Genomic DNA, 19,209 nt, shown 5'->3' on the forward strand with positions numbered 1-19,209 from the left:
CAGGGGAGTTTTTTGTTTTTGTTAAAAAAAAAAAAAAGATGCGTGGCTGCATTCACCCAAGCACGGGAAGCCCAGAGACTCGCAAGCACCCCGAAGAAGCCTTTAGTGAGGAGTTGGGAGAGAGTGTGTGGGGGGGGGAGGTATGAGGTGGCTGGAGGAAAGTAAAATTGGAGCACCAGGCGCCCTGATCATGGAGGCCGGGAAGGATGCTGTGCTATCTACTCATTCAGAAGCTGCTTTGTTTTTATGACTTGACACTGCGTTGTTTTTCCTGCCTACATGTTCAGTAATTTGATGCCGTTAAAGGGTGCATACAGTGTTTTGGGTGAGTTCTACATTTTAGCAAACAAAGATTTAAGTGTAAGTGACACTTCAGAGGCTGGATATACGATAAACAATAACATGTCCAGTGTAAAAAGGGCCCTTTTTTTAATATATTATATTTCTTATTATGGCATTTAACAAAAAGGGTCCTCCAAGATCAGGAAGGTGAGGTTAGGGAGCAGCTTTGAACAGAGGATCCTGCCACTACCAACTCACCTTATAATCAACTCATCTATTCACTCCTCTCCTTCTTCTTCCCTTTCCTTCCTTCCTTTCCTTTGTTAGGCAACGCCCTCTTTGTCTCGACTCCGTCTGGCAGCTGTCAGAGCAAACACGTTTTTTGACATACGTGAACGTGTGGGATCGTGTGTGTGTGTGTGTGTGTGAGAGAGAGAGGCTCTCTATCTCAGCACAATCTTGACAGGTAAGAACACATACAAGTCACTCAGAGCACATATCCAGCCAGTCCAGCTGATCCCAGTATTAGAGGAAGAAAAAGAGCTGCCGTACCAGAAAAGTCCTATAGGAACCCTGAGATTGATGAGAATCTACAGGTCAGACTGGCCTCATACCTAGGCCTATCTTATAGGATGTTTCTGATTGGCACACAGGCTGTGAGGGACCCAAAGGTAAGAAAATTGTTGGATTGATCACTTAAGATGTAATGGAGCTAAGTTCTTTTGGGAAACGGGAATAAAAGATCCTTCCCACAGCCTTGTGGAGCAAACCCAGCATTCAACAGGTTTAGCAAAGCGACTTGTCCAACATTGAAGTCTCTCTGTGTCATGTTACTGAGTCCGGCGGCGGGCCACCACACATACACTGTCCATTGGCACGCCCAGGCCTCTACGGTAACAAAGGAGGGTGGGGAGGTTGGGTCAGGTGGGTGGTTCTGGGAAGTTGAGTCCGAGCCAGAGCCACGAACCCAGATCCAAAGTGGCGACGGCGGTGGCGGCGGAAAAAGCGCTGTGTGTGTGTGGACGGCGGAGAGGAGAGGCGCACAGGGACAGTCAGGTGGGGTTGAGGAGGAGGAGGAGGAGGAGGAGGGAAGAGGGAGGGGTGGAAGGAAGGGAGGGAGGTGGGGGAGGAGGGTGGGTTAGGGCGGCGAATACGGCGGTGGAGAGGAGTTGACTAGCGGGCAGGGGAAGGGGGAGGGCGTGTCCGCATGTGCCAAGCCTCACCAAACACCACCCAAAAAGTTCTCTAGACATCCATGCTCGCTTTCTGTTCGACATACACAAACACGCACACACTCCATCACACTTCTCTTTATACACTAGACAACAGCGGACAGAGAGGGCACAGTCAGGCGCCTTGTGTGCTGATGCGAGACAGGACTCAGTCTTGTGAAAGGGGGTCCTAGCCCACCCCACCCCTTCTGGAAGGGGGTACTAGCCACACCCCACCGATGGCACTGCCATTACAGCAAGAGGAGGGGGAGTTACGGAGCGGGGAGAGGGGGGGGAGGTGGTGATGGCGGAGGAGAGGAGGAGGGGGAGGAGGGGAGAGTGTTTGGTCAAGGCACAGTCAAAGGAGGGGCGGCAGGTGGGGGGGAGAAGGGAGGTCAGTGCTTTTGTTTTGTTTTTTTTGTTTCGTTTTTTGATTTACCTTGGTGGTGAGGAGAGAGAGAACAAGTTCCCACTGCGGTGGCGTCGCGCTAAAAGTCCTCCCCATGGCTCACGTTGCCACGCTCACGCACGGCTGCACGCTGGCCGTTCCAGGTTGGCACGGTGACCTAATTCAGTTGAGATAGTTAGTTCAGAGCTGGACTGTCGCGGGCCTTTTTTTTTTCTTTTCTTTTTTTAAATGCGGCAGAGTTACAGATTATCACACATGCAGGTCTGAGAGTAGAGTGGACACAGAGACACACGGAGGGGTGGAGAATTTGGTGCAGCAGGGAGAGACCAGACCAGACCAGACGCACACCCATCAACCCCAGGAACAGGACTGCTCCACAGATCAAAATGCACCCAGGCCATTCTATCTGTGTGCCTCTCCCCAGCTCTCAACATGATTTCACAGCGAGAGTTATTTTCTGCATGAGAATCAATTTATAAAAAAAAAAAGCCTTTTCTTGCCAGAATTAAATACTGAGGTGCTTTTTGGTCGAGTGCAAACCCCCTTCAAAAGACTTTTTTTGGTTTGCACCCGGTTTGAGAGACTGGAGAGAGAAAGGAGCACCAACCCACACTTACCCTGACCAAAGAGAGCAAAGCTGGGCCAGCATCTACACCTGTCTCCCCCTGGGTCCCCAGTCAAATGGGTCTGGTGGTCATTTTACACAAGAGAAACAGATAGTGGAGAAGAACAACATAAACAAGAAGGGGAAATGTCCAAACCCTTTGCTTTCTTTTACCACAGTAGTCAGCCAAACATTCTTTATTATAATAATGATTATAGTATACATATTCTCAATAAAAAGCATGCTGATGTTTTTTTTAATTTTTTTTTTTTTACTTCTTTTGTCTTTTCCTAAAAAAAAAAAAAAAAGGGCAAAATTAAAATACCTCTCTAAAAAATACGGTCTCAAACATGGCAAACAAGACATTTCGCAAACCACATAATTCTACAAAGGATGCAACTGGTATGTGTTTGTATATACACAACACAGAAAGATTACACCGTGAGATGCAAAAGTCACTTAACCACTAAAAACCACACAGGGAGGGGGAGGAGGGGGGACAGCGAGGCAGTAAGGTGATTTCAGAGGGTATGTCCGTGTGTGTGCATCAGACCGCTGTCAAATAGTAGTTGCAAAACACTTGTTTTAAGCGACTATAGAGCTGAACGGGTGGAATTTGCCACACAGGATAAGCTCACGAATGTCAAAAAAGTTCAAGCTTTCGTTATCTTGATGCAGCAAACTCCACCTACCAGATCCAAACGACAAGATTGAAACAAACACTAAAACATCTTTGCAATCACAATCTGAAGCAGGTCTGGAATTCGGAAAAAGTAAGATAGTCGGGTGGCAACTGAAAGACACTGCCCCGTCTCTCGTTTCATTGGTGCTATCGCCGTCGTTCCTGCGGATAGTCGTGAACCCTCGAGGCTCAGTTTGTGGCTTTTTGAAAACCTTTACGATATGAAACAAATCTAACACAAGAGTTTAAGTCCGTGAGAAAGCTTCACCGCTCGTTTCTGGATACCAAGTTCCCCTTGAAATGATTAAAAAGTCAAAAGCACTTAAAAAATGGGAGATCCCTCCACGTAATGCACTTCACTCAAAGCTTATAGGCACATAATTGAGCTTTATCACATATCACGATTCCTAATAGGATGCAGTGTAAAGATCCTTTGTAAACAGCTCATTCAGTAGTCACACATGGGTTGTTGTTTTTTTTTTAACCATTTACAACTCATTACACCCCAGGTTGACTTTTACTACATGTAAACTACAGTAAAACAAACAAAACACAAACTATTTTTTTTTAAAAAAGGCCTCTGAACACGTAGCAGGACTTGATTCAGAATATCTACAAAAGTCATTGTCACTGAAATCCAGCCTCTCCCTCCCTAAACTGCTGTACTTTCACGAGAAGCAGGAAAATAACTGAGTGAAAGGTGTGGAATAGGATAGACTCTACACTGAAATTTACTGTTAGAGGTAGGCAGCTGTGTTTAGAAAGAGAAAGAGAGGTGAAGGCAGTGTCTTCCAGTGTTGTAATTAAGAGTACAGAGGAAAAGGGTCGAAGAGAGATCCAAACATACAATACAGTACGTATTATGTGTGCTTTACTTTTTTTTTTTTTCTGCAAGGCGCAGTCTTAGCGGCTGCGTTTGTGTGCTGCAAGGTCAGGAGCCCGCACATATCTCTCTCTTGCACTCGGTCACACATACTACATCCACATCGCATTCAAGACAAACACCCACCCCCCCCCCTCCAAAAACACGTCAACCTTGGTTCTGTTGGGCACGATGCAATGCAGCCAGTACACAATATGTGTTTATCTGACTTCCCATCTGGTTATAAATCATCAACATAAGGCAAAAAAGGTTTCAAATTAGCTGCCCTAACTGATCATCTAGGCCTAAAGAGGATGGTTGTTGTAAAAAACCAATGTCTTTTATCGTCAATTTGGCCTTAGAAAATCATAACTGGGTTGCGGAAATAAAGGCATATGAAACGACTGACTGGATCAGTCTAATACTGGCACAAGTGTGAGACTGGCACAATAAAAAAGTAAAACTGAGAAGCACAAAGAATGCCCATACAACAAATGGGAGACTCCCTTTCATGGCTGCACTGTGTGTATGCAAACAGGACCAAGGTTCGCTGATCAAGTCCCTCGTGAAGAAAGGTTAATAAACCGAGGAGACCCCAGTTTCAAACTCCGCCACATACACATGAGCCCCCAGACACACGCAAACTCACATACACACACGTACAGCTGCTGTAAGGTGTTCAAGTTTGGGGTGAAAGAGGAGATGGTGGGGTGGAGGTTGAGGGGCAAAGAGGGAAGGGTGGGGGGGGGCAGAGAATTGTGTGCGACTATCGGAAGGGGGGCTCAGGCGTGTGAAGGGAGAGTTCGGGGCGGCGGAGGATGGCCTCCTTGCGCGTGGGCGGCGGCAACGGCGGCTCATACACCCTGGGCGCAGCTATGGCGGCTGCCACTGCCGCAGCTGTGGGGACCACTGGCCTGAGGGCATCCAGCGTGGCGACTGGCTGTGCGGACATCGTGGGTACAGCAGAGACTGCCGACACTCCCGGCATGCCAGGGATGGCTGTCATTGCGTTCGGCGGTGGGTAGGCATACTGGAACTGGGGGTACTGCTGCAGCTGCTGGTAGTACTCCGCATAGTACCTGAGGAAAGTGAGGAAGAGGAATAGAGAGGGATGGGTTTAGGTGGGGAAAGGAAGGTTTAGGTAGGAAGAGGGACAGCATAGGCGTTTATTGTGGCACTTGTGGGAGTAGCAAGAAAGGAATAAAGCCAACAAGAAGCGTGAAAAATGCAAAAAAGCATTAATCAGCCGTGAGAAATGTGCCGCTAAGGTTGTAAAAGCATGACTTGCTGCATGACTCGTGGGAATGTTTCAGTGGTCCTACCTGGCCATGGGGTCCTCTGCAGCCTCCACTGCCTCTTCTGCCGCTCGACCAGCTGGTGTTGGGAGCAGGGGTCGGCGCGGTTTGGCTCTCTGGTACATGAAAGGCTTCATCACCGGGTCTGGTAGCAGAGGCACCGACCTCCGTAGTGGACTACGGTCCCGCTCACCAGACTTGGCCGCAGCAGCTGCTGCTACTGCAGCAGCAGCCACTGACTGCTGCTCGGCCACAACCTGCTGGCCTTGGGCAAAGTAATGAGCCTGTCTGGCTGCCTCAAAAATGGCTGTAGTAGGGTCCGCTGCTCCCATGGCGCTTATATGTGCGTAGGCTGGTGTGGCGGCACCATAAATTGCTGGAGATACAGTGTAGGCGGGGTTGACAGCAGCCGCTGCTGTTGGCATCTCTAATCCCGGAGCAGCAGCCAGATAGACTTGGGGGTTGCCCACAGTTGGGGTGTAAACTGGAGTACTGTAGGCAGCAGCAGCGGCGGCCGCAGCAGCAGCCGCTGGGGTTGCAGCCATCTGGCCGTAGATGTTGGGGGTCATCGAGCTGTACATTTGGGTGGCGCCTGATGTAAGAGCTGCCTGATTGGCCATCGTTCCATAAAGCTGATTGGCAACATTGGCACCATACACCTGGCTGGCAAGGGCACCGTAAACAGCTGGATTCACTGGGTTTCCATCAGTGCGTGTGCCTGTGGTGATCCCAGTGAGAGCTGCATATGTGGGATCAAAGGTGGAGGTGTTGTAGACTGAATTGTGCACACTTTGTTGGACTTGTAGTGGCAGGCCGGCGGCTGCAGCAGCAGCTGCTGCCAGGACCGCTGCCTGACTCTGGTACTGCTCCAGAGAAGGTTTCCCCACAGGGCATTCTCCAGCATAGTGGCCCTGCTTTCCACAGTTAACACAGGGGATTTTTCCTGTAGGTGCCTGCTTGCTGGGCTGGACCTTGGACAGCTCTACTGACAGGGGGCGGCCCTTAAATGAGGTGCCATGTAGGGCCTCAATGGCCTGGAGAGCATCTTCCTTGTTTTCCATGTGGACGAAGGCATAGCCTGCGGAAGAGGAATGCCTGGCTGTCATTGAGCGCAGGAACAACAGTTAGGATCACAGTGGCTTTGCCACAGGCACTTACTTATTGCTTCTACGAAAATGTGAATGTTGCGACAAAGAAAACAACCTCGTCCATGTTTACAACAAAGACGAATCTCTAACCAGCACTACGACATGACTTCCCTCATACGCTAGTGCCACAATTTTACTGACATCAAGCATAACTTGAGAGACATGTGACTGGGAGCATTTTAAAACTATTCAAATGTTAAAAGGGTCTTCACTCACCTTTGACTTTGTCACACTCAAGAACTTTTCCAAACGTCTGGAACAGCTGCTGTAGATCTTCAGTGGTGCACATCCCACTCAGATTACCCACAAACACTTTTGTGGAGTGCAGCGGCCTTCCCCTCGACTCCTCCACCACCAAATTTCGTCCACGAAACTCCCGTCCATTGAGCTCCCTGATGGCGCGCTCGGCGGCACCCTCGCCCTGCAGGTGGACAAACGCAAACTGTCGCAGCACGCTGCAGCTGACCACCTGGCCGTAGGGTTCGAAGATGGCTGACAGCTCTTCCTGGGTGGTGTCCAAAGCCAGGTTGCCCACGAAGAGCTTCACTGTGTGGCTCTTGTCCATGGCGCTGCAGAGAAACAGACTGTAGTTAGAGAGAAGCGAGGGGATTAACTACACACTATAACTACTGGCTGCCACGGATGTAACAACTACTGAGTGAGCACAAAACCACATGTTTGTCTCTATCGTAGTTCTGATGAAGAGGAGGAAGAACTGGAGTGTAATTGTCTGAACACAGGGGTGGACTGCAGCAGACAGGGACATAGCTGACCCAGCTATTTGGTGTCTGTTCAGGGCTGCGAGGGAGGGGGAGCTGCTGACATGAAAAAACAACACTTGAAAGACATTTCTTCAGTGTGAAACGTCCGTTAATTATCCAGAGACGAGGCAGATAAAAGATTAAAGGAGCAGTTCACCCAAAAATGAAAATTCAGTCTCGCACAGATGTCAGAAAGTCAGGTGGTGGTAATCTTAGCCTACTCCAAGTCTCGTTCAATAAAAAACCTCAGTCGGTTCATGACTGAGGAGCCAGATTAATATTCAAATACCACACAGCCCTCACATTTGCCTGAGTTCACCACTCAGGTCTGATAAACAGATTAGGTGAATCAGAGCAGCCTGAACACATTATGTCCACGAAGGACAGCTACTGTACATATTTCCTATCTATTTCATGGAGCGAAGGCAGTTTAAAGGATCTCATTTGCAGAGTGTGTGATTACACATGCACCTATGAGTCACACTCGTACATAACTGTATGCAGAGCTGAGTCGATTTATCGATCAGTAGATGGAAAGCGCATTCATATTCAACTGGGCTGCACAACATGGTGAAAAAGACAAATCATATTGCGGGAATTACAGTTTTAGCATCACAATTTCCATTTCCACTTAAAAAAAATGTTTTAAATCACGACGGTGTGACCTTTTTTGGGTGGCTGTACCAAACAAACATGTTTTCTTACATCTGGGGAACAAAATTTGTAGAGCAGGACTTCTCTGCAGCATTACAGAGCTGCGATCTGGATAACACACTTGGCCACATTGTGGTCTCGATGATATTTCAGTTAATTTGCAGCCCTAATTGTCAACAATTTGGTAATAGATTAATCATTTCAGTCATGTTTACTTGCATATTACCACTGTACACCTTCTGTAGTTATTTAGAGGTTTTTCTTATTGTAAAAGGGCCTTCAGAGTGGAAGGCAAAAGGTAAACTGTCACTGTACAGGGAAACTTGCTTCTTTAACTGTGCAAATGACGATAAAAGCTTTGAATTTGAGCTGAATTTTGAAAGGATTCGCTGCTTTTCTTCGTCAATTAATTGCAAATCAAGCGTCTTTGAGTTTCTGTCGGACAAAAGGAGCAACTTGAAAACGTTTCTTTGAATTCTGGGACATTTTAACGAGCACTTTCCACATTTTCTTAGACCAAACTATTAATTGTGCATCAGCGGATTCATCGATAACGCAAATAAAGAAGCATTTCACACCAAAAATCCCAAAGTGAAAGCATTGTGGCATTTATACTGACGATAATACAAACTTTCACACTTCCTGTAACACAGAATGGAGCAAATTCCCCTTCCTAAAGCCAGAGATCAAACTGCGGTGTGTCTGTACAGGTCGGCCAACACCTTTTTCCTCCTCCTGAACACCCTTTTACAGCTGGCTGTAAATCAAAGGGCAAAGAGGGAACACGACACCAGAGAAGGACATTTCTATTTTTTGGTTTTAGGCTCCGGCCCGGCTGCTGTGCTGACTGACTTGACTTGACTTGACCACCACCTCCTACAACTCACAGAAAAACACACAGATAGAGATGCAAGGTCCAGTGGTGACTTGTACGTGTGAGGAGGAGAGTATACCCCCTCCTCTGTTACATATGGCTGCTGCTGCTGCATGAACACTGGGGTTCACGTGAGGCTTATAACCAGGAGGAGGGGGGGGGAAGCTGGCTTTTTTTTTCTGATGACGCAGCACGGCGCTGAGTCAACACGTTTTTCTTTTTTTCTTTTTTTTGAACAGCTCGGGTCATTTGAAGGCGAAACAGATAAAAGACGAAAAAGACACAAGTTAAGTTGTTTAGACGAAGGTATGGACGGCGAGGCGGGATGCTTGCTGGTTTCGCTTTGGTGTCCAAAGCGACAAAAAAAATAAGAAACACAAAGAAAAAAGGCGAAACAAGACACATAGAAACACTCCTCCTCCTCCTCTGTTACACGGATTATAAACACAATATCTGACACAACAACTGGCTCTCGGTAGCAGATTGATACAATGCAACAAGCATTTTTTTCCTCCCCTTCCTCGCTCAGGACTGGATACAGTGTAACACCGACTGATTCCTGTTGCAACAACACGGTGTGTTAAAGTGTGTCGCCGCCGCACACCCGTCACAAACGCTACAGCTTACACACGATGTAATTACCTCCCGCGCGGCTCACATGCGAACAATACAGCAGAAAAGAAGGCGATTAAATTAAAAACAAAAAGGATCTACCATCTTACCTAGGCGGTGCTGTGTTTCAAAATGGTAGCGCCTGCTTCCGTTTGCATGTCGGGCATACTGCTGGAGAGGCTGCGGAGAGGGAGGGAGGGGGAGGGCTGCTGCTGCTGCTGCTGCTGCTGCTGCACCCAGAGGATGCTGCTGCTGCTCAGTCCTCACTAAAACACTCAGATGACTCAAGCACACAAAGCCAGGGTGAAAGGAAAATAATCATTTATTAAAGCCACCACTAAGGCACGTTTCTGCTGGAGCACAGAGGACAGAACAAGTGCAGAGTGGCTGCTAACGCGGGCTGTGTGATGAATATTCACACAGTGCATACCTTAAAAAATAAATAACTTTTCATGTGAGGATTTGCTGCTTTTTCACTGATTTGCGTCACCGTAAACTAAATATATTTTGGATTAGAGACCACACTAAACAAAGGGAGGGATTTAAAGGTGCAGCATGTAAGATTTTTTATTTAAAATATTCTTACATGGGCCTGATAACGTTCGCCCCTCATTGATCCAAAGCTCCTGTGCTAGTACCTATGATAGGACCACTAACTGTACGGCTAACTGAGCTAACTAGCTTAAGGTAGCTAGAGTTAGCAGTCACCCTGTTAACATGCTGCCCCCTATGTGTTTGGATGATAGGACCCCTAACTGCACGGCTAACTGAGCTAACTACCTTGTGGCAGCTACAATTAGCAGTTACCCTGTTAACATGCTGCCCCCTTTGTATTCGGATGATAGGACCCCTAGCTGCACGGCTAAGTGAGCTAACTAGCTTATGGCAGCTACGGTTAGCAGTTACCCTGTTAACATGCTGCCCCCTTTGTATTCGGATGGTAGGACCCCTAGCTGCACGGCTAAGTGAGCTAACTAGCTTATGGCAGCTACGGTTAGCAGTTACCCTGTTAACATGCTGCCCCCTTTGTATTCGGATGGTAGGACCCCTAGCTGCACGGCTAAGTGAGCTAACTGGCTTATGGCAGCTACAGTTAGCAGTTACCCTGTTAACATGCTGCCCCCTTTGTGTTTGGATGATAGGACCCCTACCTACACAGCCAACTGAGCTAACTAGCTTACGGCAGCTACAATTAGCAGTTACCCTGTAACATGCTGCCCCCTTTGTGTTTGGATGATAGGACCCCTAACTGCACAGCTAAGTAAGCTAACTAGCTTATGGCAGCTACAGTTAGCAGCGTCTCTGGTAATATACTGCCCCCTATTTGTTCGGGCATATGACATTTTCTGACATTTTTAGATTTGTATCTCTATAAACTAAATATAGTTTGTCATTCTGTTATATAAATCAATAACAGAATGGGAATAACGTTATGTGAAAGATGTCTGGGCCTGAAAGTGGTCCAAATCTTCTGTGCTAGCATCAACGATAGGACCACTAACTGCATGACTAACTGAGCTAACTAGCTAACAGAAGGTACAGTTAGCAGTTACTCTGGTAATATGCTGCCCTCTATTTGTTGGAGTATGAATTCAACAAGTGGCCAATTATCACATACTGCACCTTTAAAGCCGTTACTAAAGGCTATGGAAAATAAAGACATTTTCACTATTTTCTGACATTTTCAAGACAACATTTTTTATCCAAAGACTCCCACGTATCAATTGATAACAATCATTGGTCGCAGCCCAAAGACACAAAGGGAAAAAGGACAGCGACTGAACACTCGGAGGCAATTTCAATCATCTTATTCGGGCATCACAGGAACAAGACAGAGGCTCAATTTTGATAATCAAAGCAAAACCTGTTACACACTCACATATTGTGCACCAGTATCCCAATACTGATCATTTTCCCATCAAGAATTAAATAATACATTAATAGAAATTAACAAGTGTCAGCAGGTAAAAGTGTTGTACATCATTATAAGACGTCAGTCATCATGTTCTGTATCTACACAAGACAACAGAGGATGTGAAGCAGAAAAAAACAGGCACAAAATTGTCAGTTTCCTGTATTGTATGGCTCTAAAGTTGGTCGCAGCAACCGTAAAGGAACTGTACACTTCAACTCCGTGTTGGAAAAACAGCTGAGCACACAATCCTTGAAGACACCCCCCACCCTCCAACATTTACCCCCTGTTGCCCTTTCACTCTGGAAGGAATTTGACTCTCCCTCCCAAGCTCCTTCGAATCTCTCTTACCCAAGTCACTCACACCACCTTATGGATTTCAAATGAACAAGCTGATGCAGGTTTTGTTCAGCCTGACTGCAGATAACAGTTGTAGGTTTCCACCTGTGTCCGTTGGTTGGTTTGTCAGCAGGATTACACTGAACAAAGTTTGGATGGAGGATGGGTCTCTGCTGGCAATTTCTTATTATAGTGTTTTTTTTTAGTCTTTCAACACTGCCGACTGCAGATACTAGACATTTTCAACACATGGTGTGGAAAAAAGTAGCTAAATATACATTATTTTGACAACCTTAGTCCAGTGATCATAGACTATTTAGTCAAGAAAAAGTACATTGTGCCCCTTTAATAAATGGATTTTGTCCTGGAAGCCATGTATCCATTACTTTTAGCTTTCCATTTGGACTTTTCTGCTGCTTTTTAACTGTTTGTGATGTCTAAACACTTGGTGTTACAACTGACTTAAGTTGAGACTAAGGCTGGGCAATATTGCCTTGAAAGAATATTGCAATATTTTTAGGTTTTATCCCGAAATATATGATATATATCTCAATATTTTGACATTTTCTCAAAAGCACTTCATAAATGCAAGGACTGGGCAACAGAATCAAACATGATATTTTATATCAAATGCCTCGACAGCAATATTGCGACTATACTGTAGTGATGACTACTGGTGCTTTCACAAAATGAATTATTGTTAATAGGCAGTAATGATGATATAATGACTAGTGGGTAAAGGTAAGCATCACAACACCTGGAACAGTCTGGTAAGTTCAGAAAATGACTTTACTGTAATGCGGCCTTTAAAACCAGGATAAGACAACACTAATGCCTTCTCACAATAGATCCATATCCAAAATCTGAGATGACTTATAGTCTCATATCACAATCTTATATCGATATATTGCCCCGGCCCTGAAAGAAACGCATCCTGTGGAGCCGGCCTCGGCATCACAGCATGTTTAAATCCTATTTGTTCATTGATTTTCCTCCAAAACTGAAAAATAGATTCATTTTAATGTTTTTTAACAAATCATAATCTCCTTTTGTATCAACTGGACTGTACAAGTACCCCTGCCTGGGAATCACAGAGTTATCTGATGTGATGAGAGTAGCACGATGTTTTTACTACCGCTGTTTAACGAGGCTTGCATAATTAATTTAGGCGCTTTAATAGCAATTTGAAGCTTATCTATGTCAGCCAGTATACAGCCAAAATGGAAACTTCAAATCTTAAAGCACATCCATTGGGACAGTGATGAGACAGTCTTGTCAGAGGCGGTTATATGTTATACAAACATATAACAGTATTAACGGACATCTAGCTCATCAGCGGTGACCTTTACAAACTCCCAGGCCATTTTAATCTGCTTTAGTGCTTTAAAGATCCTCAGAGGACGCTAACTGTGGCTGTAAGAGAATTTGATTGTAACCACACAGGAATATTTCAAGAAAATAAGGCCACTCTTCTTTGGTCGTCTCTCCAGCTGTCTGGAAACATCTTCCTCAGTGCTTCGTCTTCCTCGCTTCACCCTCTGTCAACAAATGCCAGTGCATTTCTCTTCAAGGCGTTCTTTCTGTTCAAACTGTCCAACACAGATGTGACAGACGTGGTCGCTGTTTGTGACCAAAGGTTTCAGAGGTTCGCTGTCGGTGTCTCTGTGTTGGCCTTGCTCCGACCTTTGCCCGCTATCGGCCGGTCTCTCTCCTCCCAGAGCGTGACCCCGTCGCAGGCACAAATCTGTTTGGGGTTTTGGAAAAGACCTGCCGATCGAGCGATGATCCCACACGCCAGTCTGTAGAGGAAGGGAAAAATGATGGAGTGAAATCAAAATCGGCAGCTGCTCGTTAAGAGCGCTCTTTCCTTACTCTTACTCTTTTACCTTTCCCCAGAGTTTCCAGTCTGTCTGGAGAGAGGGTGACCGCCTCGACCCAGGTCGTCCTCCCCCGCATCCACCACCAGCGATCGGCCAATCACATCCCAAACCTGCAGCGTGGGCGTCAAGGTATCAATAAACAGGCAATCAAACGCTTAAATGTCGACCTATGACATCTTTGCTTCCCAAAACATTGTAAAGCTTAATATGCTGCATTTACCAGCTTTACTATCAGTGCAAACTATGGCTGTGTGTGTGTGTGTTACCTTTAGCTGACTGTCCTCTAGTCGAAATGAAGCTCTGCCGTCTGGTCCAGCAACAACGTTCCCCAGATCACCTACATGCTGTAACGACGACATTACCGCACGTGAGAAGAATAACGCATGATCTCCACATGACACACAGTGAGTAAATAACACTGACACCTTAGACGTAAATACACAAGGATGCAGCATGGACGCTTAACTTGTAGCTCTTTCACACACTTGACTGGAAATTTAGCACCTGGAAAAGCTCAGGACGACTCCTGTGGGACAGATCTGGCCGTCTGAGAGGGGCATCACATCTTATATTTGGCTTGTGTCGAAGTTTTATTAAATCTCAGGAGGGACTTTTGGGATTTATGATCAGAGGATCCATTATTTACTTTATGTTTCGCTCCTTGAGCCCCTTACATCTAAATGTCCAGGCAAGCAGTCTCTAAAACTAATATAGTTTTATAGAGTATTAAAGATCGGATATGACTGTACCCTTTGAGAGTCCCCCGGACCACCGTGATGTCTTCCAAAGGGGTTATAGTGCTCGCCACAACTGTGAGAAAGAAGAAATGTAATTTCATTTAAAGCTCAGCAATACAAAAGATGATGGGATGATACATGTTAGGTTGCTACTAAACTTCCTGTGTCTTTATATTTCTCAGTATCATTAGACTCTGAGGACCGGTCTCTGTCATGACAAATAGTTGTTGGACTGAAGAAAATGTTGTTATGAGAGCCGCTGATGGAAAGCAGAAGCTCATAAGGTTTAAAAAGTTTTTGGTTCTGGGTCCATTCTGGATGAATTCTTCAACTAAAGAGTTTTTGTTTCCAGTTGAAACAATAATTACAGCTCTGACTGAACCCCTCTGACTGACTTTGTCTCCAAAACAATAGAAAACTGAGGCTCATGGGTTTCATATTATACACGATTCCTCTGGAAAACAATGTCGAGTGTCATCTGCAGCCTCTGCACTGCAACTCATTCTCCTCGAATAAAAAGCCTACATCACCATCTCATAACACACTGGCTGGAGGATGCAGCAGCACATTTTCAACTCAAACTACTGAAAGCATACTACTCTCAACTCAACCAGAAAGTTTTGTAAGATCTGACAATCTTTCCTGCTTTATTTTGCGTGATTTAACCTGGGACTCAAAGCTCTGGACACTTGGTATTGAAATATGGCTTTGGAGCGTCATCGTGGGGATCGATGAGAACTGGACAGTGAGGAAAAATACTTTCTGAACCAGAGGCTTCTCCTACTTTATATAATACATCATTTTGGATCTTGTATCAGTGCCCAGGTAGTTCAATTTGAAATGCCGTAAACAGCACCGCACCTGGAGCTCAAACTAAATAAATCTCTGTCATAAATTGTACAAAAAACTTTAACAAGGCCAAGACACTGATACGAAATCCCTACCTGAGGCAGTCCAGCGTCAGGTCCCCCAGTGCGTGGACATGGAGGCCGTGATTTCCAGGCTCCAACCCATCAATGGTCCCATCAATCAAGCAGCGGCCTTCAGACAGCTGCAGGAAACGCACCACCCCCTGGATCTTTCCCACACCGGCCATCATGGCCACTGCTGAACCCAGATCTGTCACAAAAACACACAAGTGAGCTCCTTCACACTTCTTCACATCACACATGGAATAAGAATGCATTACGAATGTGTCACGAGCGATCAGATTATGTTTCTCAGCTCACATGTGATTTTTATCTGAGGGAAACTGTACAGAAACATCACACATGCAGCTATTTTTATATCAGCAAGAACACAGACTTAAAATCCTTGTCTGATACGTCGTGAAGGGGTATAATCAGCCATAACAACAGAGGATGGCTGTGGTTAACGTGCTGCTGCAATGTGATCAGGATGCAAAAAAGGCGCAATCACACTTCTATTTAGAGCGTTCAACCTGTGATGTGTTTGTCCAGGATGTGTTTTAAAGATACGTGTGAACAAGCAGCAGAGTCTCAACAACTGAAGCTGCATTTAAGTCTATTAATCTTTGCTCTGCAGGGAGATCAATGACAGCGCCATTAACAGGTTCAGTCTGCAAATGTATCCAACCACTAAAGGCTAAATTATCATAATGTATCATGCTTAAATGTTCCCTGTGGAGTTTTTGACCTCTAGTAACAGTATGGATCTGTTTTTGTATGAGTGATGGACATACACACTCCTGCAAAAGGTTTCACACTATTCCCCTGATCTGCAGGTGGCAGTAATATGCCAAGATAGAAGCTGACCACACGAGGACGCATCACTAGAAATGCCAAAACATTGCTTTCTCCATGGGCATTTTTTGAAGTCTTCTGAATCTTGTTTGATCGGGACTGCATGCTAAGTGCCAGCGAAGGCAGTAAAGACGAAGACTAGCAAGCAAACATGGATGTAAACAATGCTAAACACTAACACTAGGGGTGCAGGATAAATACCAGCCTGGTAAATTATCAGCCTGATATTGGGAAATGTAATTAGCAGTTGTATATCAGTATCTGTTTGAATTATAGCCGATAACTTGAGCAGATAATATGAAGCCAAATTGGTTTCAACAACTTAACAAGTGCACCACTTAGGCACAGTGGGTGGCAGCATGCTCCTCCAAAACTGGCTTGCATTTTGTCAGTAAACACAGAAAGGAAGAGGAAGTGCTGCACGCTGTTGTTGCGTAGACTTAAGAGCCAAATGAGATTAAATCATCCCATTTTGCTAACTACATCTGAGTCTTCGTCACCCTCAGGTGGGAATGAATTTGAGATACTCTATACGCTACAAAAAGAAGTGAAGTTTGTTATCGTCTTATCTTGTGGTTTCTCACCTTGCTCTGATCCTCCGATGCCTTTCAGCACGGCCCTCCGTCCAGTGCTCTCTATCAGAGCCTGCACCTCTGCGCTGGTCAGAGCAGCCTCCACCAACACCTCCTCCTTACCGACATCGATACTGACAGACTTCACTCCTGCAGACGCGTTAACAGCGATGGAAATGATCATCAGATAGATACAAACACACACACAGAGACACACGACGGAAAACAGACAGGAATGCATGCTGCATAATAATATTTTTGTGCTCAGCAACAGACGTAACTAATGAATGAGTTAATATGCCTGCTGACAAAACGATGAAAGGGCCTTAATGAGGTCGTTAAAGGGCCACATTAGGCCCCTCGGCTGCCAGGTCTGGTCTGAGAGTTTCCTGGAAAGAAATATGGTACTAGAGAGAGAAACAATATTCTGAGAAAGTCGTTTTATTTAACTGTGTTTACTTAAATTAACCCTGTAAATGGGTTTGTGACCACCGGTAGAGTGGGTCCCTGTCTTGTTTGTTGTGAGTATGTGCATGAGGATGCACATGCGAGCACATGAGCAACATTAAACACACTCCTGCTGCCAGCTGCTCATTTTTCCTTTGAGGGCAGGGAAGAAAACTAATAGCTAGTAAAGATGTGAATATCTTTACTTATTCTGAGCCTTACGGATCCTTACAACGTGTTGTGGTGAGTTAAACTGAATGTAAACATTACATACATTTCCATCACAAGAATACTCCACATTGCAACTTTTAAAGGTGCACTGTGTAGTTTTGGGGAAGACATTTTAATCAGAAGAGAAAGATCTTCATTGACTGATTTTTAAGCCTAAATAAGCCTCTCTTTGTTTTAATGACTGAACAAACTGAACCTAAAGGACAACACAGCTCCATACTGTTTTACTTTGTTTATATGTGGCGGACCCTGCAACCTCTCTAGCTTCAAACAGTGTTCTGGGGATATTATCTTTTTAATTCTACATTGTGTGCTTCAAAACCTGTGCCCATTAAAGTCTGCACATGTCACTTGTGCTGTAATGTGTTATATAAAAAGCCTAAGCATGCCTCTATACTGGCATATTATATACTAACATGTATACTGCGCACAGGAATGCATGAAGAAAGGTCAGAAGATAGCTTCATCTGCTGAGTCATGGTCCTCAGCTGTGTCATGCACAACCACAGACCGTTACAGAGCTGTCAGTGGCAGATGACAGCCATCACAGCACTGTTACTGTACAAGGAGCAGTGTCAGAGGCTACAAGCTAAAAGCTTTATTACCTGGTTTATCCTCCAGAGCAGCTCTGACTTTATCTGCGCAGCTCTCACATGTCATCTGCACCGCAAACTCCAGCTGTGGAGGAAAGACACAGGACACGAAACACCTGTTAGCTACTAGCTAAAAACATATGGATGTTAGGCATTGTTGTTGTTTTGACACGGCTCAAATGAAGCGGTGACGCAGCTAAAAAACGTGATGAAGTCGCTGGCAAACCTTCGTTGGTCTCTCAGAGTCCATTTTGTGGCCGCACGTCGCCGCCTGAGCGACCAAAACTGAGTTAAACAGACAACTTCCCACTTTTCGAGAAACGGAAGCGACGCGGCTGTACATGTTAACGTGCGCCGGTGTGACGGTTTAACTGGTGCTCAGTTTAGCTGGTGCGGGTCCGAGAATGCCGTCTCAAAGCGAAAATAAAAATAACTCAAACAACTAAATCAAAAAGTAGTAGTAAAACAGACAATCATGACAGAGATATAAGGCCGATAACATGCAGTTTTGGACGGTTTATTGACAGTTGCGGGGTTTTTTTGGACAGGCATCGACACAGTCACCTACGCTGTCACTGCGTGCTCAGTAGCGGTCGTTGTGAAGTGGTTTGCGGGTCGCAGATTCCGGCATCTCCGTGTTGTACAAGCCACGTCAACATTAATACACGGATACATGACTTGGATCGATGAGCAGCGTGCTCGGGATTTGTTTCCTGGTTAGCGGACAGTTGCCGAGGACCCCTCTCGAGACGGGTCACCAGTTAAACCGACACACCCGCCATGTTTGTGAGGTCACAGTGACGCAAGCCGCACGTTACCGCCGCCACGTGCCGACGCGCCGCCACTGCAGGCTCTCTGTTCAGACTGGTGGAGAAGACAAATGACTTTCTGTGGTGTTTTTGCTCGCCTTTATTAGTTTTAATTAGTTTTAATTAGTTTAAAATGACAAAAATTAAGATGAAATACTGCAACACACATTTTTAAAAATATATAAGTAATATTATGAAAGTGTAAAACGTAAAAAAATAGCTTAAAAGTAGCAGCAGATGACTCCTTCAGTGAAATAAGGCTATTTTTGTGTATCAGTGGTTGCTTAGTTTGTGAATATGGAACCATTTTTATACCATTATTTATAATAATGCACCACATTTCATAAGATACAGATACATCCAAAGATAAGACAGTAACAGGGTAACCAGGGGGAATGTTGAGTGGTAACTGTAAAATACCACATCGTAGATCTAAATGTGGATAATCAGGCTTTCTCCGGGAAATGCTGTCAACTCTGGAACACATTATCAGCTGAAATCAAACAAACTCCAGATATAAAATCACTTAATG

General features: G+C 45.3%; 2 protein-coding genes across 7 annotated transcripts; both read right to left on the reverse strand.

The window, feature by feature from the left end:
• Positions 1 to 24: 24 nt before the first annotated feature.
• rbm14b (RNA binding motif protein 14b) lies at positions 25 to 9,630 on the reverse strand. 6 transcript variants are annotated; one of them, XR_014621388.1, is made up of 5 exons: positions 9,505 to 9,630; positions 6,710 to 7,062; positions 5,373 to 6,444; positions 2,520 to 5,129; positions 25 to 2,059 (listed from the first exon to the last, which is right to left on the reverse strand). XR_014621388.1 is itself a non-coding variant. In XM_084343777.1 (4 exons), exons 2-4 carry the CDS (start codon positions 7,056 to 7,058, stop codon positions 4,817 to 4,819), a joined length of 1,713 nt encoding a protein of 570 aa, XP_084199903.1. In that variant the 5' UTR covers positions 7,059 to 7,062; positions 9,505 to 9,630; the 3' UTR covers positions 25 to 4,816. The 6 variants fall into 6 exon arrangements, 2 of the variants coding, with proteins under 2 accessions (XP_084199903.1, XP_084199902.1); XR_014621389.1 differs by having other exon boundaries at positions 25 to 643; positions 1,933 to 5,129; XR_014621390.1 differs by having other exon boundaries at positions 25 to 1,170; positions 1,933 to 5,129.
• A 1,555-nt stretch (positions 9,631 to 11,185) lies between these two features.
• On the reverse strand, positions 11,186 to 18,261 carry ccs (copper chaperone for superoxide dismutase). Its single transcript, XM_084345094.1, has 8 exons — positions 18,095 to 18,261; positions 17,881 to 17,953; positions 16,610 to 16,747; positions 15,207 to 15,381; positions 14,275 to 14,335; positions 13,792 to 13,869; positions 13,532 to 13,635; positions 11,186 to 13,444 (listed from the first exon to the last, which is right to left on the reverse strand). Exons 1-8 carry the CDS (start codon positions 18,209 to 18,211, stop codon positions 13,285 to 13,287), a joined length of 906 nt encoding a protein of 301 aa, XP_084201220.1. The 5' UTR covers positions 18,212 to 18,261; the 3' UTR covers positions 11,186 to 13,284.
• Positions 18,262 to 19,209: the final 948 nt, after the last annotated feature.

This window comes from Pagrus pagrus (genome assembly GCF_965226575.1).
Source record: "Pagrus pagrus genome assembly, chromosome: 22".
NCBI classification, from domain to species: Eukaryota; Metazoa; Chordata; class Actinopteri; order Spariformes; family Sparidae; genus Pagrus; species Pagrus pagrus.

Excerpts from the sequence above, each read along its gene's own strand:
- rbm14b (XM_084343776.1), bottom strand. The coding sequence starts at position 7,058 with ATGGACAAGAGCCACACAGTGAAGCTCTTCGTGGGCAACCTGGCTTTG. Across the intron at positions 6,445-6,709 it reads TGAGTGTGACAAAGTCAAAG|CCAGGCATTCCTCTTCCGCA; the intron begins GTGAGTGAAGAC and ends GCTCAATGACAG. Across the intron at positions 5,130-5,372 it reads GCAGAGGACCCCATGGCCAG|GTACTATGCGGAGTACTACC; the intron begins GTAGGACCACTG and ends CACTTTCCTCAG.
- ccs (XM_084345094.1), bottom strand. The coding sequence starts at position 18,211 with ATGTACAGCCGCGTCGCTTCCGTTTCTCGAAAAGTGGGAAGTTGTCTG. Across the intron at positions 16,748-17,880 it reads TGCTCTGGAGGATAAACCAG|GAGTGAAGTCTGTCAGTATC; the intron begins GTAATAAAGCTT and ends ACGCGTCTGCAG. Across the intron at positions 13,636-13,791 it reads TAGAGGACAGTCAGCTAAAG|GTTTGGGATGTGATTGGCCG; the intron begins GTAACACACACA and ends CCCACGCTGCAG.